Source organism: Elephas maximus, chromosome 25 (assembly GCF_024166365.1).
Source record: "Elephas maximus indicus isolate mEleMax1 chromosome 25, mEleMax1 primary haplotype, whole genome shotgun sequence".
Lineage (NCBI taxonomy): Eukaryota > Metazoa > Chordata > Mammalia > Proboscidea > Elephantidae > Elephas > Elephas maximus.
In genome coordinates, this window is record NC_064843.1 from 68,377,150 (window position 1) to 68,402,843 (window position 25,694).

At 38.9% G+C, this 25,694-nt stretch overlaps 1 protein-coding gene across 3 annotated transcripts in view; it reads left to right on the plus strand.

Moving 5' to 3' along the window:
* The window catches only part of GINS1 (GINS complex subunit 1), a 39,837-nt gene extending 14,413 nt beyond the window's left edge, over positions 1-25,424 (plus strand). For 2 of the 3 annotated variants that reach the window (XM_049869390.1, XM_049869389.1), the window contains exons 5-7: positions 9,845-9,961; positions 21,623-21,697; positions 25,121-25,424. In XM_049869390.1, coding sequence (XP_049725347.1) covers positions 9,845-9,961; positions 21,623-21,697; positions 25,121-25,189 — 261 coding nt within the window. In that variant the 3' untranslated portion in view covers positions 25,190-25,424. Of the gene's footprint in view, positions 1-9,844; positions 9,962-10,774; positions 16,966-21,622; positions 21,698-25,120 lie in introns of those variants that run through there. The other variant, XM_049869391.1, reaches the window with a different exon arrangement.
* Positions 25,425-25,694: the final 270 nt, after the last annotated feature.

The window sequence follows — 25,694 nt, forward strand, 5'->3', positions numbered from 1 at the left end:
TTGTGTGTAAACCTTTTCATGAGTTTTTATAGTAATGGCGTCATACAATATTTGTCCTTTCATGATTGGCTTATTTCACTCAGCATAATGACATGTGCAAACAGCTGAAGATGGAAAACCAAAAGGGAAGAACACGCTTGGCGTTTCTCAAGCTGAAAGAACTGAAGAAAATATTCAAGCCTTGAGTTGCAATAGTGAAGGATTCCGTGGGGAAAATATTAAATGACGCAGGAAGCATCAAAAGAAGATGGAAGGAATACACAGTCATTATACCAAAAAGAATTAGTCGATATTCAACCATTTCAAGAGGTAGCATGTGATCAGGAACTGATGGTACTGAAGGAAGAATTCCAAGCTGCTCTGAAGGCATTGGCGAAAAACAAGGTTCCAGGAATTGATGGAATATCAATTGAGATGTTTCAACAAACAGATGCAGTGCTGGAGGTGCTCACTTGTCTATGCCAAGAAATATGGAAGACAGCTTCCTGGCCAACTGACTGGAAGAGAGTCACATTTATGCCTATTCCCAAGAAAGGTGATCCAACCGAATGTGGAAATTATAGAACAATATCATTAATATCCCACACAAGCAAAATTTTGCTGAAGATCATTCAAAAACGGCTGCAGCAGTATATCGACAGGGAACTGCCAGAAATTCAGGCCTGTTCCAGAAGAGGTTGTGGAACCAGGTATATCATTGCTGATGTCAGATGGATCCTGGCTGAAAGCAGAGAATACCAGAAGGATGTTGACCTGTGTTTTATTGACTATGCAAAGGCATTCAACTGTGTGGATCATAACAAACTATGGATAACACTGCGAAGAATAGGAATTCCAGAACACTTAATTGTGCTCATGAGGAACCTTTACATAGACCAAGAGGCAGTTGTTCGGACAGAACAAGGGGATACTGATTGGTTTAAAGTCAGGAAAGGTGTGCATCAGGGTTGTATTCTTTCACCATACCTATTTAATCTGTATGCTGAACAAATAATATGAGAAGCTGGACTATGTGAAGAAGAATGGGGCATCAGGATTGGAGGAAGACTCATTAACAACCTGTGTTATGCAGATGACACAGCCTTGCTTGCTGAAAGTGAAGAGGACTTGAAGCATTTACTAATGAAGATCAAAGACCACAGCCTTCAGTACGGATTACACCTCAACATAAAGAAAACAAAAATCCTCACAACTGAACCAAGGACCAACATCATGATAAACGGAGAAAAGGTTATAGTTGTCAAGGATCTCATTTTACTTGGCTCCACAATCAACAGCCATGGAAGAAGCAGTCAAGAAATCAAAAGACGCATTGCATTGGGTAAATCTGGTGCAAAGGACCTCTTCAAAGTGTCGAAGAGCAAAGATGTCATCTTGAAGACTAAGGTGCGCCTGACCCAAGCCATGGTATTTTCAATCACATCATATGCGTGTAAAAGCTGGACAATGAATAAGGAAGACCAAAGAAGAGTTGACGCCTTTGAATTGTGGTGTTGGCGAAGAATATTGAATATACCATGGACTGCAAAAAGAACAAACAAATCCGTCTTGGAAGAAATGTGGCCAGAATGCTCCTTAGAGGGAAGGATGGTGAGACTGCGTCTTACATACTTCGGACAGACATGTTGTCAGGAGGGATCAGTCCCTGGAGAAGGACATCATGCTTGGCAGAGTACAGGGTCAAAGGAAAAGAGGAAGACCCTCGAAGAGGTGGATTGACACAGTGGCTGCAACAATGAGCTCAAGCATAACAACGATTGTAAGGATGGCTCAGGACCAGGCAGTGTTTCGTTCTGTTGTGCATAGGGATGCTATGAGTCGGAACCGACTCAACGGCACCTAACAACAACAACGACAACAGTGCCCTTCAGATTCATTCATGTCATGAGATGCTTCACAGATTCATCATTGTTCTTTATAGTTGCGTATTACTCTATCGTGTGTATGTACCATAGTTTATCTATTCATCTGTTGATGGGCATCTAGGTTGTTTCCATCCTTTTGCAATTGTGAACTATGCTTCAGTGAACAAGGTTGTGCATATATATATTTGTGTGATGGCTCTTATTTCTCTGGGTTATATTCCTAGCAGTGGGATTGCTGGATCATATGGTATTTCTATTTCTAGCTTTCTAAGGAAGCACCATATCGTTTTCCAGAATGGTTTTACCATTTGGCATTCCTACCAGCAGTGTATAAGAGTTCTAATCTCCCCACAGCCTCTCCAACATTTGTTATTTCCTGTTTTGTTTTTTTTTTTTTTAAATTTTTATTAAGCTTCAAGTGAACATTTACCATTCCAATCAGTCTGTCACATGTAGGTTTACATACATCTTACTCCCTTCTCCCACTTTCTCTCCCCCTATTGAGTCAGCCCTTACAGTCTCTCGTTTCGTGCCAATTTTACCTTCTTCCCTCTCTATCTTCCCATCCCCCCTCCAGTCAAGAGTTGCCAGCACACTCTCCCGTTTCCACCTGATTTAATTAGCTCACTCTTCATCAGTATCTCTCTCCCCCCCACTGACCAGTCCTTTTCATGCCTGATGATTTGTCTTCGGGGATGGTTCCTGTCCTGTGCCATCAGAAGTTCTGGGGAGCATTGTCTCTGGGATTCCTCTAGTCGCAATCATACCATTAGGTGTGGTCTTTTAATGAGAATTTGGGGTCTGCATCCCATTGGTCTCCCGCTCCCTCAGGAGTTGTCTGTTGTGTTCCCTGACAGGGCAGACATCGATTGTGGCCAGGCACCAACTAGTTCTTCTGGTCTCAGGATATTGTAGGTCTCTGGTTCAAGTGGTCCTTTCTGTCTCTTGGGTTCTTAGTTGTCGTGTGACCTTGGTGTTCTTCCTTTGCCTTTGCTCCCGGTGGGTTGAGACCAATTAATGTATTTTAGATAGCTGCTTGTTGGCATTTAGGACCCCAGGTGCCACAATTCAAAGTGGGATGCAGAGTGTTTTCATAATAGAATTGTTTTGCCCATTGATTTAGAAGTCCTCTCAAACCAAGTTCCCCAGACCCCAGCCCCTGCTTCGCTATCCTTTGAAGCTTTCATTTTATCTCGGAAACCTCTTTACTTTTAATCCTGTCCAATTAGGTTGACCTTCCTTGTTTTGAGTGTTGTCTTTCCCTTCACCCAAAGCAGTTCCCATCTACAGATTGATCAATAAAAAGCCCTCTCCCTCCCTCCCTACCTCCCTCCCTCCCCCCTTTGTAACCACAAAAGTATGTGTTCTTTTCCATTTTTTCTATTTCTCAAGATCTTATAATAGTGGTCTTATACAATATTTGTCCTTTTGCAACTGACTCATTTCGCTCAGCATAATGCCTTCCAGATTCCTCCATGTTATGAAATGTTTCAGAGATTCGTCACTGTTCTTTATCGATGCGTAGTATTCCATTGTGTGAATATACCACAATTTATTTACCCATTCGTCCGTTGATGGACATCTTGGTTGCTTCCAGCTTTTTGCTATTGTAAACAGAGCTGCAATAAACATGGGTGTGCATATATCTGTTTGTGTGAAGGGTCTTGTATTTTTAGGGTATATTCCGAGGAGTGGGATTTCTGGGTTGTATGGTAGTTCTATTTCTAACTGTTTAAGATAACGCCAGATGGATTTCCAAAGTGGTTGTACCATTTTACAATCCCACCAGCAGTGTATGAGAGTTCCAGTCTCTCCGCAGCCTCTCCAACATTTATTATTTTGTGATTTTTGAATTAATGCCAGTCTAGTTGGTGTCAGATGGAATCTCATCGTAGTTTTAATTTGCATTTCTCTAATGACTAATGATCGAGAGCATTTTCTCATGTATCTGTTGGCTGCCTGAATATCTTCCTTAGTGAAATGTGTGTTCATATCCTTTGCCCACTTCTTGATTGGGTTGTTTGTCTTTTTGTGGTTGAGTTTTGACAGAATCATGTAGATTTTAGAGATCAGGCGCTGGTCTGAGATGTCATAGCTGAATATTCTTTCCCAGTCTGTAGGTGGTCTTTTTACTCTTTTGGTGAAGTCTTTAGATGAGCATAGGTGTTTGATTTTTAGGAGCTCCCAGTTATCTGGTTTCTCTTCATCATTTTTGGTAATGTTTTGTATTCTGTTTATGCCCTGTATTAGGGCTCCTAGGGTAGATCCTATTTTTTCTTCCATGATTTTTATCGTTTTAGTCTTTATGTTTAGGTCTTTGATCCACTTGGAGTTAGTTTTTGTGCATGGTGTGAGGTATGGGTCCTGTTTCATTCTTTTGCAAATGGATATCCAGGTATGCCAGCACCATTTGTTAAAAAGACTATTATTTCCCCAATTGACTGACACTGGTCCTTTGTCAAATATCAGCTGCTCATACGTGGATGGATTTATATCTGGATTCTCAATTCTGTTCCATTGGTCTATGTGCCTGTTGTTGTACCAGTACCAGGCTGTTTTGACTACTGTAGCTATATAATAGGTTCTGAAATCAGGTAGGGTGAGGCCTCCCACTTTCTTCCTCTTTTTCAGTAATGTTTTGCTTATCCGGGGGTTCTTTCCTTTCCATATGAAATTAGTGATTTGTTTCTCTATTCCCTTAAAGTATGACATTGGTATTTGGATTGGAAGTGCATTGTATGTATAAATGGCTTTTGGTAGAATAGACATTTTTACTATGTTAAGTCTTCCTATCCATGAGCAGGGTATGTTTTTCCATTTAAGTGTGTCCTTTTGAATTTCTTGTAGCAGAGTTTTATAGTTTTCTTTGTGTAGGTCTTTTACATCCTTGGTAAGATTTATTCCTAAGTATTTTATCTTCTTGGGGGCTACTGTGAATGGTATTGATTTGGTTATTTCCTCTTCGGTGTTCTTTTTGTTGATGTAGAGGAATCCAAGTGATTTTTGTATGTTTATTTTATATCCTGAGACTCTTCCAAACTCTTCTATTAGTTTCAGTAGTTTTCTGGAGGATTTCTTAGGGTTTTCCATGTATACGATCATGTCATCTGCAAATAGTGATAGCTTTAATTCCTCCTTACCAATCTGGATACCCTTTATTTCTTTGTCTAGCCTAATTGCCCTGGCTAGGACTTCAAGTACGATGTTGAATAAGAGCGGTGATAAAGGGCATCCTTGTCTGGTTCCCGTTCTCAAGGGAAATGCTTTCAGGTTCTCTCCATTTAGAGTGATATTGGCCGTTGGCTTTGCATATATGCCCTTTATTATGTTGAGGAATTTTCCTTCAATTCCTATTTTGGTGAGAGTTTTTGTCATAAATGGGTGTTGGACTTTGTCAAATGCCTTTTCTGCATCAATTGATAAGATCATGTGGTTTTTGTCTTTTGTTTTATTTATGTGATGGATTACATTAATGGTTTTTCTGATATTAAACCAGCCTTGCATACCTGGTATAAATCCCACTTGATCAGGGTGAATTATTTTTTTGATGTGTTGTTGGATTCTATTGGCTAGAATTTTATTAAGGATTTTTGCATCTATGTTCATGAGGGATATAGGTCTAAAATTTTCTTTTTTTGTAATGTCTTTACCTGGTTTTGGTATCAGGGAGATGGTAGCTTCATAGAATGAGTTGGGTAGTATTCCGTCTTTTTCTATACTTTGAAATACCTTCAATAGTAATGGTGTTAAGTCTTCTCTGAAGGTTTGGTAGAACTCTGCAGTGAAGCCATCTGGGCCAGGACTTTTTTTTGTTGGGAGTTTTTTGATTACCGTTTCAATCTCTTTTTTTGTTATGGGTCTATTTAGTTGTTCTACTTCTGAATGTGTTAGTTTAGGTAAGTAGTATTGTTCCAAGAATTTATCCATTTCTTCTAGGTTTTCAAATTTGTTAGAGTACAATTTTATGTAGTAATCTGATATGATTCTTTTGATTTCATTTGGTTCTGTTGTGATGTGGTCCTTCTCGTTTCTTATTTGGGTTATTTGTTTCCTTTCCTGTTTTTCTTTAGTCAGTCTAGCCAATGGTTTATCAATTTTGTTAATTTTTTCAAAGAACCAGCTTTTGGCTTTGTTAATTCTTTCAATTGTTTTCCTGTTCTCTAATTCATTTAGTTCAGCTCTAATTTTTATTATTTGTTTTCTTCGGGTGCCTGATGGATTCTTTTGTTGCTCACTTTCTATTTGCTCAAGTTGTCGGGACAGTTCTCTGATTTTGGCTCTTTCTTCTTTTTGTATGTGTGCATTTATCGATATAAATTGGCCTCTGAGCACTGCTTTTGCTGTGTCCCAGAGGTTTTGATAGGAAGTATTTTCATTCTCGTTGCTTTCTAAGAATTTCCTTATTCCCTCCTTGATGTCTTCTATAACCCAGTCTTTTTTCAGGAGGGTATTGTTCATTTTCCAAGTATTTGATTTCTTTTCCCTAGTTTTTCTGTTATTGATTTCTAGCTTCATTGCCTTGTGGTCTGAAAAGATGCTTTGTAATATTTCGATGTTTTGGATTCTGCAAAGATTTGTTTTATGCCCTAATATGTGGTCTATTCTAGAGAATGTTCCATGTGCGCTAGAAAAAAAAGTATATTTTGCAGCAGTTGGGTGGAGAGTTCTGTATAAGTCAATGAGGTCAAGTTGGTTGATTGTTGTAAGTAGGTCTTCCGTGTCTCTATTGAGCTTCTTACTGGATGTCCTGTCCTTCTCCGAAAGTGGTGTGTTGAAGTCTCCTACTATATATGTGGAGGTGTCTATCTCACTTTTCAATTCTGTTAAAATTTGATTTATGTATCTTGCAGCCCTGTCATTAGGTGCGTAAATATTTAATATGGTTATGTCTTCCTGATCAATTGTCCCTTTTATCATTATATAGTGTCCTTCTTTATCCTTTGTGGCGGATTTAAGTCTAAAGTCTATTTTGTCAGAAATTAATATTGCTACTCCTCTTCTTTTTTGCTTATTGTTTGCTTGATATATTTTTTTCCATCCTTTGAGTTTTAGTTTGTTTGTGTCTCTAAGTCTAAGGTGTGTCTCTTGTAGGCAGCATATAGATGGATCGTGTTTTTTTAACCAGTCCGTGACTCTCTGTCTCTTTATTGGTGCATTTAGTCCATTTACATTCAGCGTAATTATAGATAAGTAAGTTTTTAGTGCTGTCATTTTGATGCCTTTTCATGTGTGTTGTTGGCCATTTCATTTTTCCACATGCTTTTTTGTGCTGAGACGTTTTTCTTAGTAGCTTGTGAGATCCTCATTTTCATAATGTTTAACTTTGTGTTTATTGAGTCGTTACGTTTTTCTTGGCTTTTTTCTTGAGTTATGGAATTGATATTCCTTTTTGTGGTTACCTTTTTATTTACCCCTATTTTTCTAAGTAAAAACCTAACTTGTATCCTTCTATTTCGCCTTGTATCACTCTCCATCTGGCAGTTCAATGCCTCCTATATTTAGTCCCTCTTTTTGATTATTTTGATCATTTATCTATTGATTTCCATGATTTCCTGTTGTGTGTATTATTTTGTTTATTTATTTATTTTTTAGAATTAGTCTTAATTTGTTTGTTTTTGTGCTTTCCCTGTTTGAGTTGCGTTGATATCAGGACGTTCTGTTTTGTGACCTTGTATTGTGCTGGTACCTGATATTATTGGTCATCCGGCCAAACAATCTCCTTTAGCATTTCTTGCAGTCTTGGTTTAGTTTTTGCAAATTCTCTAAACTTGTGTTTATCTGTAAATATCTTAATTTCTCCTTCATATTTCAGAGAGAGTTTTGCTGGATATATGATCCTTGGTTGGCAGTTTTTCTCGTTTAGTGCTCTGTATATGTCGTCCCATTCCCTTCTTGCCTGCATGGTTTCTGCTGAGTAGTCTGAACTTATTCTTATTGATTCTCCCTTGAAGGAAACCTTTCTTTTCTCCCTGGCTGCTTTTAAAATTTTCTGTTTGTCTTTGGTTTTGGCAAGTTTGATGATGATATGTCTTGGTGTTTTTCTTTTTGGATCAATCTTAAATGGGGTTCGATGAGCATCTTGGATAGATATCCTTTCTTCTTTCATGATGTCAGGGAAGTTTTGTGTCAGGAGTTCTTCAACTATTTTCTCTGTGTTTTCTGTCCCCCCTCCCTGTTCTGGGACTCCAATTACTCGCAAGTTATCCTTCTTGATAGAGTCCCACATGATTCTTAGGGTTTCTTCATTTTTTTTAATTCTTTTATGTGATTTTTTTTCAGCTATGTTGGTGTTGTTTCCCTGGTCCTCCAGAAGTCCCAGTCTACATTCTAATTGCTCGAGTCTGCTCCTCTGACTTTCTATTGCGTTGTCAAATTCTGTAATTTTATTGTTAATCTTTTGGATTTCTACATGCTGTCTCTCTATGGATTCTTGCAACTTGTTAATTTTTCCACTATGTTCTTGAATAATCTTTTTGAGTTCTTCAACAGTTTTATCAGTGTGTTCCTTGGCTTTTTCTGCATTTATCCTAATTTCATTTGTGGTATCTTTAAGCATTCTGTAAATTAGTTTTTTATATTCTGTATCTGATAATTCCAGGATTGTATCTTCATTTGGGAAAGATTTTGATTCTTTTGTTTGGGGGGTTGGAGAAGCTGTCATGGTCTGTTTCTTTATGTGGTTTGATATGGACTGCTGTCTCCGAGCCATCACTGGGAAACTAGATTTTCCAAGTAGTCAGCTGGTGTGCTGGTTCCTAGTTCTGAAAACAGTCGCTGTCTGCCCGTATTTGTTCGTCCTCCGTCTCTAAGTCTGTGCTTGTTGTTCAGAGTTCGTAGATTGTTATGTATGTGATCGATTCCCTTGTTTTTCCGAGTCTTTGTTGCAAGAGGGATCCGCGGGAGCGTCCACCTAGTCCGCCATCTTGGCCCCCGCCTATTTCCTGTTTTTTTGATTCTTGCCAGTAATGCCAGAGTAAGATGGTATCTCATTGTGGTTTTGATTTGCATTTCTCTAATGGCTAGTGATCCCAAGGATTTCTTCACATGTCTAAAATTGAGTTTTAGACTCAATTTGTCAAGTTCCATTTTTAAAAAATGTTAAGATTTTGATCAATATTGAATCTCTTGATGAATTTGGCAAGAACTGACATTATTAGAATATTGAATCTTGCAGTCTATGAACATGGTGTATTTTTAATTTCAACAATTTTTTTTCTAAGTAACAGATTTATTAAGATATAATTTACACCCTATAAATCTCACCTTTTCGAAGTGTCTAGTCAGGTGGTTTTTAGTTGTGCGTTCATTATCACTATCTAATTTCAGAACATTTTCATCACAACATTAGCAGTTCTTTCCATTCCCCCAGCCCCTGGCTACTAGTAATCTACTTTCTACATTTATGGATTTACCTATCATGAATCCTTCACATAAATGGAATCATACAATATGTGTCCTTTCGTGTCTTTCATTTTGCATAATGTTTTCAAGATTTATCGATGTTGTATGTATTAGAACTCAACTTATATGGGTGAATAATATTATATGGATATAGCATGTTGTGTCTATCCATTCATTAGTTAATGGATATTTGTATTGTTTTCTTAGCAATGTTTTATAGTTTTCAGAAATGGAGTCCATAAAGAACTTAAAGAAATCATAATTGTGGAACTGTGTATTTTTCATGGTTTTGTTTCTGGTTGAATGTTTTTTAGGTCTATAGTAAGTATGCTGGTTTGTAAGCTCTGTGAGAACAAGGATTTTTGTCCACTTTGTTGAATGATCCATCCTGAGTACACAGATCAGTGCCTACCTCTTAGAAGGCAACCAGTAATATTTGCTGTATAAATGAATGAATGGTCACACTCATGATCTCTGTGGGGCTATGTGCTATTTTTGAAGAGATGATTAGATTACCCAATTTCTGCAACCTTGTTTTTCTTTGTAACTTGGTGAAATGACCATCTTTGTGTTTGCAGATGGAGTGGTTCAATCGTTATAAAAAGTCCCTTGCTACTTATATGAGATCACTGGGAGGAGATGAAGGTTTGGACATTACACAGGATATGAAACCTCCAAAAAGCCTATATATTGAAGTAAGTTTACTGTTAAGAATGGGGTTTTATTCAGTGTGTATATTAAACTACCTTTAATTTAATAAGGGAGTATATAAATATATATTAGTTTATATTAAAGAAGAAAGGAAGACACCAGTGTTCACAATAGCCAAAAAGTGTAAGCAACCTAAATGTCAACAGCTGAATGGATAAACAAAACATAGTACATACGTATCTAGACTATTAAAAAAAAAAACTGAATGGATAAACAAAACATAGTACATACATATCTAGACTATTACTCAACCATAAAGAGCAATGAAGCCCTGATACATGCTACAACATAGATGAACCCTGAAAACATAGCACTGAGTGAAATAAGTCAGTCACAAAAGGGCAAATATGGCATGGTTCCACTTACAGGAAATAGGCAAATGTATAGAGACCAAGGTTTGTTAGTAGCTATCAGGGATGGGAGAGAGAGGGAAAAGAACATAACCTGTTTCACTGTAAAAAATACTGAATTGGCAAATGTTTTGTTACATATATTTTTACCACAATAAAACAATTTAAAAATATATATAATTTTGTTACAAAGAGAAAGGAGGCATAAACCAAACACAAAAACTTACCCGTAGAGAGGCAGGGCCCAGATGGCAGGATAGCCAGACTCTTACGGCGATCCCTTTTGCAACAAAGACCTGAAAAAACAAGTGGAATGATTATATTTATGACAAGCTGGAAGCCCTGAACATCAAAGGCGAAATTAGAAAACAGACTGAGTGACGGGGGAGGGAGAGATAGTTCAAAAATGGAGAGCAATTGCCGGACCTGAATCGCTGGATCCCTCAGGTACCATTCCTGGGAGCAGCTGCAGCAGGATAATAGTAGTGTTCAACTGGAGTATCCTCAGGGAGAAGCAGCCAGCAGCACGGCCTACTCACACCTCCAGAACAAGAAAAGAATGGTGCCCTCTGCAAAAGCTAAGTACTAGTACTTAGGTATATTTTATTGCACCCCCCGCCCCCAAGCTGACTTCAAAGGCTGTTGATTTCCCTGGGCCTGAGATAGGCCCTGTTTGAGCGCCTGGAGCCATTCTCCAAGCCTTGGAGAAGGAATAAATTCACAATTGGGGGAAAAGATAATTTGGCAGCTCCACTAATGTGTGGAGCTCCAGACAGAAGTACCACCTGTCCAGGCATAAACAGTCTGTGGACTTTGAATAATTTTCCCCCCACGTGGATGTGTGCAGGCCTATTTCATGAGAATAGGCCCTTGTTGGCAGATTGCAACTTTTTCAGCTGTGCGGTGGAGAATTGGGTGTTTGATGATTGGCACCACTTTTTCTATTAAACAGGGTCCTCACCTACCCATATCAGGGGCCTTAAAGACTGGTGGCTCCACTCAGGACACCCAGCCACCCGCGACAGGGGTCCAAGGATAACTGGTACCACCCAGTCCTTAAAGCCAAAAGCATTGGGTGCCCATGGTCCCTCTGCAGACCCTACCCACCTGTACGCTCTAGGGAAGAGGGACACACTTTCCTCAGAGTCACTTTGAGGATGATTCTCAGCCTACTGCCTTGTTCAAAACATGACCCCCTGCTGCAATCAGATACCAGTACCTACACCAATCACCCCTACCCCTCTAACACTGTAGGACAGAGCCTGTACCACACATTTGATGACCAACTACCTGGACACCTGAGCTGAATCCATACAAGAAAAGCAAATGGACTCCTAGACTGATAAACTTGATAACAGCTCTAACCAACTGGTGACAGGACGTCAGAGCTTCAAAGGTGAAAGTAATCAAGCTAGCTCACTCAAGCAACCCATTTGGACATATCAAAACAAAACAAAGCAAGAAACTAGGATACAGTAAACAAACATAAAGTAAACTAATATAATAGCTTATATATGGCTCGGAGACAACAGTCAATATCAAACCACATAAAGAAACAGACCATGATCCCTTCAACAAGCTCTCAAAGAATCAAGGTATCTTCTAGATGAAAGTGCCTTCCTGGAATTACCAGAGGCAGAATAAAAAAGATTAATATACCGAACCCTTCAAGACATCAAAAACAAGATCAGGGAATACACAGAACAATCCAAGGAACACACATATCAAACAGTTGAAGAGAGAAAAACAGTTATTCGAGAACATAAGGAAAAATTTAATAAGCTGCAAGAACCATAGACAGCAATGAGAAATTCAGAAGATTAACAAAAAAATTACAGAAGTAGACAACTCAGTAGAAAGTTGGAGGAGCAGAATTGAGCAAATGGAAGTCAGAATTGGTGAGCTTGAAGATAAAGCCCTTGGCAACAATATACTTGAAGAAAAATCAGATAAAAGAATTTTTGAAAAACGAAGAAAACTTAAGAATCATATGGGACTCTATCAAGAGAAATAACCTACGACTGATTGGAGTTCCAGAACAGGGAGGGATAACAGAAAATACCGACAGAATTGTTGGAGATTTCTTGGCAGAAAACATCCCTGATGCAGCGAAAGATACTAATCCAAGATCCTCATCGAACTCCACATAAGAGAGACTATAAAAGAAAGTCACCAAGAAAATTATAATCAAACTTGCCAAAATCAAAGAGAATTTTAAGAGCAGCTAGAGATAAATGAAAAGTCACCTACAAAGGAGAGTTAATAAGAATAAGCTCGAATGACTGCAGAAACCATGCAGGCAAGAAGGCAATGGGATGACTTATATAAAACATTGAAGGAAGAAAACTGCCAGGCAAGAATCATATATCCAGCAAAACTGTCTTTCAAATATGAAGGCAAAATTAGGACATTTCTAGATAAACAGAAGTTTAGAGAATACATAAAAACCAAACCAAAACTACAAGAAATACTAAAGGGAGTTCTTTGGTTAGAAAATCAATAATATCAGGTATCAACCCAAGACCAGAACACTAGACAGAGCAATCAGAGGTCAACTCGGACAGGGAAACTACAAAAATAAATCAAGATAAAAAAAAAAACACTTAAAACAGGGAACAGCGATGTTATCATGTAAAAGAAGACAACATTAAAACAAAGAGAGACTAAGAAATGTAGTCGTAGATCTATGAAATGGAGAGGAAGACAAGGCGATACAAAGAAATAAAAGTTAGGTTTAAACTTAGGAAAATAGGGGTAAATACTAAGGTAACCACAAAGAATAACTATCCTACTCATCAATATAAAATACAAGAAAAAAATAGAGACTCAGCAGAAACAAAATCAACAACAATGAAGAAGAGGAAAAGAAAATATATGAAGATAAATTATTCACCAAAAAAAATTAAGTGGAAAAAACAAAGTGTCAACAACACACACAAAAAGACATCAAAAAGACAGCACTAAACTCATACCTATCCATAATTACACTGAATGTAAATGGACTAAAAGCACCAATAAAGAGACGGAGTGGCAGAATGGATAAAAAAACACAATCTGTCTATATGCTGCCTAACAAGAGACACACCTTAGAGATGTAGAGACACAAGCAAACTAGAATTCAAAGGATGGAAAAAATATATCAAGCAAACAACAATCAAAAAAGAGCAGGAGTGGCAATATTAATTTCTGACAAAATAGACTGAAGTTAAATCCACCACAAGGGATAGGACACTATATAATGATTAAAGGGACAATATACTAGGAGGATATAACTATATTAAATATTTGTGCACCCAATGACAGGGCTGCAAGATACATAAAACAAACTCTAACGGTATTGAAAAGTAGAATAGACAGCGCCACAGTTATATCAGGGAAATTCCAACACACCACTTTCGGTGAAGCACAGGACATCCAGAAAGAAGATCAGTAAAGACACAGAAGATCTAATGCCACAGTCAACCAACCTGACCTCTGCACACAAAACGTCCTCTAAAATAGACCACATATTAGGTCATAAAGGAAGCTTTAGCAGAATCCAAAACATTGAGATATTACAAAGCATCTTCTCTGACCATAAGGCCATAAAAGTAGCAATCAATAACAGAAAAAAAGCAGGGAGAAGAAACACTTGGAAACTGAACAATACCCTGCTCAAAAAAGACTGGGTTAAAGAAGACACTAAGGATGGAATAAAGAAATTCATAGAATCCAATGAGAATGAAAACATGCCCTGTCAGAACCTTTGGGACACAGCAAAAGCAGTGCTCTGAGGTCAATTTATATCAATAAATGCATACAAACAAAAAGGAGGACCAAAATCAAAGAATTATCCCTACAACTTGAACAAATAGAGAGCAACAAAAGAAACCCTCAGGCACTAAAAGAGAGCAATAAAAATTAGAGCAGAATTAAGTGAAATAGAGTGCAGAAAAACAATTGAAAGAACAAGACCAAAAGCTGGTTCTTTGAAAAAAATTAACAAAATTGATAAACCATTGGCCAAACTGACAAGAAAAACAGGAGAGGACGCAAATAACCTGAATAAGACCCAACCGAAATGAAAAGAATCATATCAGATTACTACGAAAAATTATACTCTAACAAATTTGAAAACCTATAAGAAATGGATGAATTCCGAGAAACACACTACCTACCCAAACTGACAAGAGGTAGAACAACTAAATAGACCCATCACAAAAGAAGAGATTGAAAAGGTAATGAATAAACTCCCAACAGAAAAAAAAACCCTGGCTCGGACTGCTTCACTGCAGAGTTCTACCAAACTTTCAGAGAAGAGTTAACACCACTACTACATGGTATTTCAGAGCATAGAAACAGACAGAATATTCCCAAACTCATTCTATGAAGCCACCATATATCCCAGATACCAAAACCAGGTAAAGACACCACAAAAAAAGAAAATTAGAGACCTATACCCCACATGAACTTAGATGCAAAAATCCTCAACAAAATTCTAGCCAATAGAATTCAACAACGTATCAAAAAAATAATTCACCATGACCAAGTCGGATTCATACCAAGTATGCAGGGATGGTTCAGCATTAGAAAAAGAATGTAATCCATCCTATAAATAAAAGAACCACATGATCTTATCAATTGATGCAGAAAAGGCATTTGACAAAGTTCAGTACGCATTCATGATAAAAACTCTCAGCAAAGTAGAAATAGAAGGAAAATTCCTGAACATAATAAAGGGCATTTATACAAAGCCATCAGCCAACATCATGTTAAATGGAGAGAGTCTGAAAGCATTCCTCTTGCGATCAGGAACCAGACAAGGGTGCCCTTTGTCACCACTTTTATTCGACATTGTGCTAGAGGTCCTACCCACAGCAATTAGGCTAGAGGAGGAAATAAAGGGCATCCAGACTGATTAAGGAAGAAGTAAAAGTATCTCTATTTGCAGATGACGTGATATTATACACAGAAAACCCTAAAGAATCCTCAAGAAAACTGCTGAAACTAATAGAAGAGTTCAGAGAATCAGGATACAAGATAAATATACAAAAATCAGATTCCTCTACACCAACAAAAAGAACATTAAAGAGAAATCACCAAATCAATACATAGTAGCCCTGAAGAAGATAAAATACTTAGGAATAAATCTTACCAGAGATGTAAAAGACTTATACAAAGAAACCTACAGTACGCTTCTGCAAGAAACCAAAAGAGACTTACATAAGTGGAAGAACATACCTTGCTCATGGATAGGAAGACTTAACATTATAAAAGTGTCTATTCTACCAAAGGCATCGATAGATAAATGCAATTCTGATCTAAATTCCAATGGCATTTTTTAAATGAGATGGAAAAACAAATCACAAGCTTCATATGGAAGGGAAAGAGGCCCTGGATAAGTAAAGCATTACTGAAAAAGAAGAACAAAGTGGGAGGCCTCACTCTACCTGATTTTAGAAATTATTATACCACCACAGTAGTCAAAACAGCCTGATACTGATACAACAACAGATACATAGAACAATGGAACAGAATTCAGAATGCAGATATAAATCCATGCACATATGAGCAGCTGATACTTGACAAAGGCCCAAAGTCAATTAAATGGGGAAAAGACAGTCTCTTTAACAAATGGTGCTGGCATAACTGGATATCCATCTGCAGAAAACTGAAACAAGACCCGTACCTCATACCATGCACAAAAACAAATTCAAAATGGAACAAAGACCTAAATATAAAATCTAAAACAGTAAAGATCATGGAAGAAAAAATAGGGACAACGTTAGGAACCCCAATACATGGCATAAACAGTATACAAAACATTACTAACTGCAGAAAAAAAAGTAATGCTGGAAGCTCCTACAAAGCAAACACCTATGCTCATCCAAAGACTTTACCAAAAGAGCGAAAAGATACCTACAGACTGGCAAAAAGTTTTTAGCTATGACATTTCCAATCAGCGCCTGATCACTAAAATCTACGCAATTTTGCAAAAACTCAACTACAAAAAGACAACCCAATTTAAAAATGGGCAAAAGACATGAACAGATACTTCACTAAAGAAGACATTCAGGCGGCAAACAGATACATGGGGAAATGCTCATGATCATTAGCCGTTTGAGAAATGCAGATCAAAACTACAATGAGATTCCATTTCACTCCGACAAGGCTGGCATTAACCCAAGAAACACAAAATAATAAATGTTGGAGAGGTTGTGGAGAGAGTGGAACACTTATATACTGCTGGTGGGAATGTAAAATGGTACAAACACTATGTAAATTGATTTGGCGCTTCCTTAAAAAGCTAGAAATAAAACTACCATAGAGCAATCCCACTCCTTGGAATATATTGTAGAGAAATAAGAGCCTTTACACGAACAGATAATATGCATACCAGTGTTCATTGCACCCCTGTTTACAATAGCAAAAAGATAGAAGCAACCAAGGTGCCCATCAACGGATGAATGGATAAATAAATTATGGTATATTCATACAATGGAATACTATGCAGCCATGAAGAACAGTGATGAATCCATGAAACATTTCATAACGTGGAGGAATCAGAAAGGCATTATGCTGAGTGAAATTAGGTGCAACAAGGACAAATGTTGTGTAAGATCACTATTATAAGATCTTGAGAAATAGTTTAAACAGAGAAGATATTCTTTGATGGTTACAGGAGTGGGGAGGGAAGGAGGGAGAGGGGTTTTCAGTAATTAGATAGAAGATAACTATTTTAGGTGAAAGGAAAGACAACACACAATACAGGAGAGGTCAGCACAACTGGACTAAACCAAAAATAAAGAAGTCTTCTGAATATACTGAACGCTTTGAAGGCCAGTGTAGCAGGGGCAGGGGTTTGGGGACCTTGGTTTCTGGGGACTTGTAAGTCATTTGGCATAATAAAATCCATTAAGAAAACATGCTGTGTAGCACCTTGGAGAGAGGCTTCTGGGGTCTTAAATGCTAGCAAGCGGCCATCTAAGATGCATCAATTGGTCTCAACCCACCTGGATCAAAGGATAATGAAGAACGTGAAAGAGACTAGGTAATTTTGAGCTTAGAAGACAGAAGGGGCCACGTATACAAGAGATTACATCAGCCTAAGACCAGAAGAACTAGATGGTGCCGGGCTAAAACCAATGACTGCCCTGACAGGGAACACAACAGAGAACCCCTGAGGGAGCAGGAGAGCAGTGGGATGCAGACCCCAAATTCTCGTAAAAAGATCAGACTTAATGGTCTGACTGAGACTAGAAGGGCCTGGTGGTCATGGTCCCCAGAGCTTCTCTTAGCCCAGGACAGAAACCATTCCCAAAGCCAACTCTTCAGACAGGGATTGGAGTGGACAATGGGATAGAAAATGATACTGGTGAAGAGTGAGCTTCTTGGATCAAGTAGAGGCATGAGACTGTGTTGGCATCTCCTGACTGGAGGAGAGATGAGAGGGCAGAGGGGGTCAGAAGCTGGCCAGATGGACACAAAAATAGAGAGTGGAGGGAAGGAGTGTGCTGTCTCATTAGGGGGAGAGCAATTAGGAGTATGTAGCAAGGTGCGTATAAATTTTTGTATGAGAGACTGACGTGATTTGTAAACTTTCACTTAAAGCACAACAAAAAAAATTTTTTTTTTAAAGTTACTTGTAGGGGGATGGCAGAAACAATATGGAACAACTAAAATTTTCTGGATATACCTTGTAAAAGTTTTAACTTTGGAACTGTGTAGATGTTTAGTGTTTTTGTGTGTATGTGTGGTAAAATATGTATAACAAAAAAAATTACCATTTTAACCATTTTTAAGAGTACAATTCAGTGACATTAATTACATTCACCATGTTGTGCCACCATCACTACTCTTTTCAAATGTTTTTCATTACCTTAACAGAAACTCAATATCCCTTAAGTAATAACTCCCTAGTTCCTCCCCTTTCCCCCAGTCACTGGTAACCACTTACAAACTTTTGTCTGTATGCATTTGCCTATTCTAGGTATTTCTTGTAAGTGGGGTGATATAATATTTGTCCTTTTGTACCTGATTTACTTCACTCAGCATAGTGTTTTCAGGGTTCATCCATGTCTTAGCATGTATCTGTGGGTTAAAGGAACTAGTTTTTCCCTTGGTGGCCTTTGCCCTTGGTGCTGGAGAAATAACCGTTGGACTAATTGGGGTGCCTTGGTCTGGGACTTCCAGGCCACACCTGAGGATTTGTGCTGGCGAGTAGGGGGTGGCCACATCAGAAAAGACTCACCTGGGAGCTCGATACCAACTAGCCTAAGGAGGCATGATTTAGCCTGTCTTGCAGGCCAGCTGACAAAAAGCCCTAAACACAGAGACTCAGAGAGCTTCCTGGTTGATGAGAACATTTGCTCTCAGGAGGGCAGCGCATCTGTCGGGAACTCTCCCAGACCTTGCCCTTTGTGTCTTTTCATTTGTGTCCTTTTAGGCTGTAATAAATGTGTAGTCGTAGGTGTGGTGTACTCTCCGTGGGTTCTGTGAGTCATTCCAGCAATATTATCAAACCCAAAGGGGCAGTGGGAGCCAGCAGGTCAGAAAGGAAGAGTGTCAAGTGGACTCCCGAGCTTGCGGCTGGCATCCTGAAAGGGTAGCTGGAAACCAGCCCTGAATCTGCAGCCAGCAGGTCAGAAGGATTCGGTGTCGTGTGGACTCGCCAGACTTGCAGCTGTTGACTGCCTGTTTGGCAGTCAGAAGGATGGCAGCGTTTGAACTTGTGAGGTATAACCTATCTCCAGGCGGCAGCCACAGGGGCAGCTGGTGACAAGGATGGAGAAGTGGGAACGTAGGACAGGGTCAGTCTCCACATTTCGTGGGTTGGATTCATGCCGATCCTTACTGTGCAGCATCAAAATTTCATTTCTCTTTGTGGCTGAGTAATCCCTCTTCTGTGGATATACTGCATTTTGTTTACCCATTCATCTGCCGTGGACACTTCGCTTGTTGCCACATTTTGGCTTCTGGCTGTTGTGAATTATGCTACAATGAACATTGGTGTACAAATGCCTGTTGGAGTCCCTGCTTTCAGTTCTTTTGGATATATACCTAGAAGTGGAATTGCTGGGCCACGTGGTAATTCTGCGTTTAACTTTCTGAGGAACCACCGGACGTTTCCACAGTGGCTGCCCATTTGACATCACTACCAGCAATGGATGGGGTTCCAATTTCTTGACATCCTCACCAACACGTTATTTCCCTTTCTCTGATGATAGCCAGGCTAGTAGGTGTGAAGTGGTATCTTGTGGTTCTGACTTGCATTTCCCTAACGACTGATGGGAAACCCTGCTGGCGTAGTGGTTAAGTGCTACAGCTGCTCACCGAAAGGTCAGCAGTTCGAACCTGCCAGGCGCTCCTTGGAAACTCTGTGGGGCAGCTCTGCTCTGTCCTGTAGGGTCGCTAGGAGTCGGAATCAGCTCGACGGCAGCGGGTTTGGTTTCGGTGAATGACTGATGACGTTTTTTCGTTGTGTTTTTGGTGAAGGTTTAGATAGTAGTTTAGGTTCCCATTCAACAATTCCTATACAAGTTGTTCAGTGACATTGCGTGCCTTCTTCACAATGCATGAACACTCTCATTGCCATCGTGGGTGTTCCATTTCCATTAATCTAGTCTCCATGCTCCCTTACATTCTCATGTTTGTTTTAAAATAATTGTTGACTGTTTGGTCTCATGTAGGTGATTTTTTAAAGGTGCACAGTACTTACAGGTAGGTGATCATCATTATTTTTGGAGCTAATTTGTTATTTAGCTACAAGGTGACTGTTAATCCGATTAGGGTCCGTGCCCTGGAGCAGTTGAGCCAATGAAACATACTCCAAGTCAGAAAGAGTGAGAAAGTTTATTAAGGGGATGCATACATCACCGCGGACCCAGACGCAACACAGGCTGTCTCTATGGGGTCCCAAAGAGCATTTTACGTTAGAGCTTATATAGAATTTTACAAGAATTAGAAGTGTCTCTGTAGTTACTTGGCCAGAGATATGGGCAAGAGGAGTTATTTGTTACAGGATAGTGACAAAAGGTATCTGCCAGACACCTCTTTATTAGGCTAAAGATATACATATCAGATACCTGGGCTCTGATTTTCCTGTCACAGGTAGTCTTACAGAACAAAACAAACTTACTTGCATCATGTTAAAACAAAGAAGAAAGTCATTAACATTAGGTCAAAACAAAGTCCTTAACAGAGGGTGTGAAGAAAGTGGCAGGCAGAAGACGGAGAAAAACTTACAGGTTCATCATGGCCTTAGTTATGTCACGCTCTCAGCCACCCATTTTGAGAAAGGAGAAAATATGCTGGGGAGTATTAGGGTCACATGACCTCAGGGATTAGTTTTGGCTCAAGGTTTGAAGAGTATCTCAGGGTAGTAGTCTTGGGGAGTCCTCCAGTCTCAAACAGTGGTGGTTGCACAGGAAGGAGCCCTGGTGGCGCAGTGGTTAAAGCAATAGACTGCTAACCTGAAAGGTCAGCTGTTCGAAACCACCAGTGGCTCCGTGGGGTAAAAACGCGGCAGTTTGCTTCCCTAGAGATTTATATACAGCCTTGGAAACCCCGTGGGGTCCGTATGAGTCGGAATCAACTCCACGGCAGTGGTTTGGTTTGGTTTGGATTTGGTAGTTGCACAACACAGTGAATATAATTAATGTCACTGAATCGTATACTTAAAAATGGTTAGAAGTAAGTTTTATGATATATACATTTTACTACAATAAAAAAAAAAAAGCTGCATTATCCCATCCTCCCTCCCACTAAGAACTCTTCTGAGTCTTGTAATGTGAGACCACATCTGCTCTTTCATGGTGTACTTTTAAGTATTCCTGGGCAAGAGTCTGAGTATTGAAGGGGATTGGAAAACTCTTTGTGTAAAACAGAACTTTTCAGACTTAACGTTATTTCATATTCTTAAATGTTAATGCTTTATGGGAGGGATCTATAGGAAGCAAGTTGACATAAAACATTCTCTTTGTTGGTTGCCACCATTATGTCTCTCATTTTTATTCCATCTACTTAATATTTCAGAATTTGCAGAGGAGAAAGGATCCAAGCATATTGTCCCCCCTTACCCAGCTCCCGGGTTTCCTTGCTGTCAGCACTAACGTACACATATCCATTTGGAGGTTTTATCGTTCTTCCTCCTCCCCATCACAACTGAACAATTGGGACCATTAGAATACCACAGTAAACGTCTGGTAATAGCAGGAGTGAGTCCTAAGTACACAGAGAAGAAAAAACAAACAAAAAATATAGTACTTTTACTGTGCGGGTAAATGATTTAGATAAAATATCAGATTTTCATTTCAGGTGCGGTGTCTGAGAGACTATGGAGAATTTGAAGTTGATGATGGGACTTCTGTCATATTAAAAAAAAACAGCCAGGTATTTCTTGTATTAAAATGCTGCACTTTAAATCTTGTAAGGGTGTTGAATGAAGGAAATGTTGGAATTAGTGGCAAAATAAATACCACCTTGCAATAATCACTAATAGGTTAGGCATTATGTTTAGTATAGATCACCTTGTTTTGTACTTTTTCTAAATACTAAGACATGAAGCAAATATTGCATGTAGTAAAAAAGGTTAAATAATTTACTAATATATTGCTTGTATTTAACACTAAGCATTTTCCAGGGAAATTATCACAATTGACCTCACTCTGGTTTAGTAGAGCCTTGTTCAAAGGCTGTCAAACTGTTTGGATTAAGCTTCTTCTGTGAGTGACTGATTTCTAAAATAAGTGCTAAATACTCATTTTAGCTTATACTTCATTTTATAAATGCAAGTTCTTTAGCAAACAAATAGTGATACTGATTTAAAAAAAAATTCTAAGTACTTAGTATATGCCTTAGTTATCTGCTGTTGTTGTTAGGTGCCGTCGAGTTGGTTCCGACTTACAGTGACTGTATGCACAACAGAACAAAAGCACTGCCCTGTCCTGCACCATCCTCACAATCGTTGCTGTGCTTGAGCCCATTGTTGCAGCCACTGTGTCAGGCCATCTCGTTGAGGGTCTTCCTCTTTTTCGCTGACCGTCTATTTTACCAAGCATGATGTCCTTCTCCAGGGACTGATCCCTCCTGATAAACATGTCCCAAGTATGGGAGACATAGTCTCGCCATCCTTGCTTCTAAGGAGCATTCTGGCTGTACTTTTTCCAAGACAGATTTGTTCGCTCTTTTGGCTACTATAATAAAAATACCACACACGTGTGCCATTAACAAACAGAAATTTATTTTCTTACAGTTAAGTGGCTAGGAGTTTGAATTCAGGGTGCTGGCTGTGGGGCAAGCCTTTCTCTGTCAGCTCAGGAGGAAGGTCCTTGTTTCTTCTGAGCCTCTGTTCCTCAGCGATCTTCTTGTGGCTTGGCATGTTTTCTCTCATCTCTGCTTGCTTGTTTGCTTGCTCTTTCTGCTCTTTTATATTTCAAAAGAGATTGACTTAAGACACACCTTTACTAATACTGCCTCATTTACCTAACAAAGAAAACTCATTCCCAAATGGGATTATAACCATAGGTATAGAGGTTAGGATTTACAACACATACTTTTGAGGACACAATTTAATCCGTAACGATATATAAACATAAATATACAACAGGGAAAGATTAAAATTGTAAGGTTGTAACTTAAGCTAAATTTTTACTTATAAAGAATCTCAATATAGTTACTGTTTCCATAGAAATCTTCAAATTCACATTAGATACTGTATAACTAAAAGCTAAGTTTATTTTTATCCTATTCCAGTTTTCTGTGGTCTTAATATTGGAGGAAAGAAGACCCAATGAAGACTTTCTTTCCTTTGTCTCCCATCTTGTCACCAACCGTTTAGTATCTAATGACCCTAAGTTATTGGTGTTGACTTTATTTATGCTGTGGAGCAAAAGACGGCTTCAGGATACTGTGGTGCCTGGTCCGTTTCTCTAAGAGAGGGTGAATTGGTCCATTTTACTGGCATCCTTAGAGCTTTAAAACAGAGGTTGAGTATTTTTAAGCAGGCAGATTTTGAGGGTGTCCTAAGACCTTTCGTTGTTGAGGTACAAATTTCATTCCCAAGCGCCCTCCTGGAAGTAGGACACCAGGGAATGGAGAACAGATGACGTATTAATGCTGTCAGGAAAATCTGTATTTCTGGAGGACCCGGCTTTAGCTCTGATTCATAAGAACCAAACTATTCTCATAAAGGGAGACATGAGGAAGCATCTCATCCAGACACAGTCCTGAGGTTGAGTTTCCTTTCCAAGTTTTATGGCTGATGTTTCAACCCAGTTTGTGAGATAATGATTCTCAGCCCTGGGAGGGTTGGGGTTGGGGTATGTGGAACCCCTCCTGAGCCCTTCCACAGTTTGGGCTTGTCATTTTCCCTGTGGACCGTGGCGTGCAAAACCTTCCTCTTGGTGATGCTCTTAACTCTGTCAAGTATCACCCTGCCCTCAATTATAAAAATGGGAAATTGAAATTAAAAACATAATCAACTCTAGTTGATACTAAGGGGTTTCTAAAATGTCTGACCAGATCTAAAAATAGATTTTTTTAATAGAACCTTTTTTTTTTTTTTTTTTACTGGTATAGTATAGATCACCTACATAATGGAGAATATCAATTGGGAAACATTTTCTTACCTTACCATAGATTCTTTTATACTTGTCAATATTGCAGACATTGTTTTTTGGTTTTTGGTTTTGTTTGTCCAGAAGACAGCCCTACTCTTTTTATAATAAAGGCATTAGAAAATAACCGTTAAATGAATGACTCGGTGTGGTTTACACTTAAAGGCTTTCAGTAAAATTCAGCTAACAAGCTAGACAACAGCCCTCGGACCATGTGTCTTAGGTGGCTGGTTTGGAAGAATTTGGTCACCAGCCTTCCAGATAAGACTTTTGAGGTTTGTAAGGAAGGACCTTTAGGCACACAATGCTGTTCAACTTATATATTCTGCTCCATTGAATAATTTTGATTGTCTCTCTTGCTGCAGTTATTTTCTATGTTATTTGCCCTCTAATTTCTGGTGTACTGTTTTTTATCTTTAACCAAGTGTATCCTTTTTTTTTGCCATTTCTTTGTCACCTCTGAGCTTGGAAAGTCTTCCTGCCATTCTTCCCGTACCTCCCCACTGCAGAGCTTAGTAAATGTTCACTTTCGTTTTAATCTTCTCTGCTTTGAGAGGGAACCAGACAAGGAGGCTCCTTTCCACCTGCCCATGGCTCTCTCCAGTTCCAAACAAGTGCAGTGGCCTCTTGTCACAGAGACTGAGAGCTAGCAAGTCAACTGGTGCCCTGACATTAGCATCTTCACACAGAGCATGTGACAGCACTACACATTTTAGGTTAAAAAATACCTTTAGTCATTGAAAAATACAGGGGAAACGTTGCCAATGTTGTTGTAAAAGAATAAATGCTCAGACTCAAATTCTAGAAAAGGCTTAATGGAGGAGACGTTCCTTTCCTTGGTCTTCAAAATGAGCTTTTACACCACTTACATTGCAGTTGTCCAAAAATATCAACTACCTGGGTTTTTCTGTGCATAAATAATATATAATTCAGAAGTTTTTAATTGAATTTAACTTAAGCAAACTATGTAATTCACTTAAATCATTCTGATTAAGAATGAGAATTTAGTGTAGCTCTAAGTGGCATCAGTTTTAGTTGATTAAAACAGCAAATATAGTAAGTTTAACTTTTAACTGATTAGCTGTTGGAATTTGAAAACTGAGTAATCAGTTGCTGCTTTTTATTGATGTAAAATATAGTTTAGGAAATTCTTCTCCAATACTCTCTCTTACTCTCACTTCTCCGTTTTCCTCCACAGCACTTTTTGCCTCGGTGGAAGTGCGAACAGTTAATCAGACAAGGCATTCTGGAGCATGTGCTGTCCTAGCCGCACCCTGAGACCAAGCCCAGTTCACTGAGACGTCTGCACTTCTCTTTCTCTACCCACCCCCCAGCCCCACACCTCTTTGATTTAAAAGTTACAGACAACCTTTACATATCACAGGGACGCTTTGCTAAAGAATATCACTTGCCAACCCTTGCGGACGTTTTTCTTGTATGTTATACATGATTTCTCCTTCTTTTTGCAATCTGCCCATAATTATAACATTCTTATACCATTATTACAATGTGTTTTTTCTTTTTTTTTAAATGAAAGCAAACATTTATTACATTTGAGTCTGTTTTTTAAATAATGAGAGTTGCGCTCGGCTGTACAGGGAGAAGGTAGATCCTGGTATGTCTGTGTAGTCTTCTGTGTTGTCAGGAATGCTGTGGCATTCCATGATCAGGTGCAAGCCAGGGAGCCAAAAACCTGGAATGTGTGTTACCAGGTCACATGGGCAGGGAGAGATGATGGTCTGTAAAACTGAGTATATTGAATGTGCAATCAC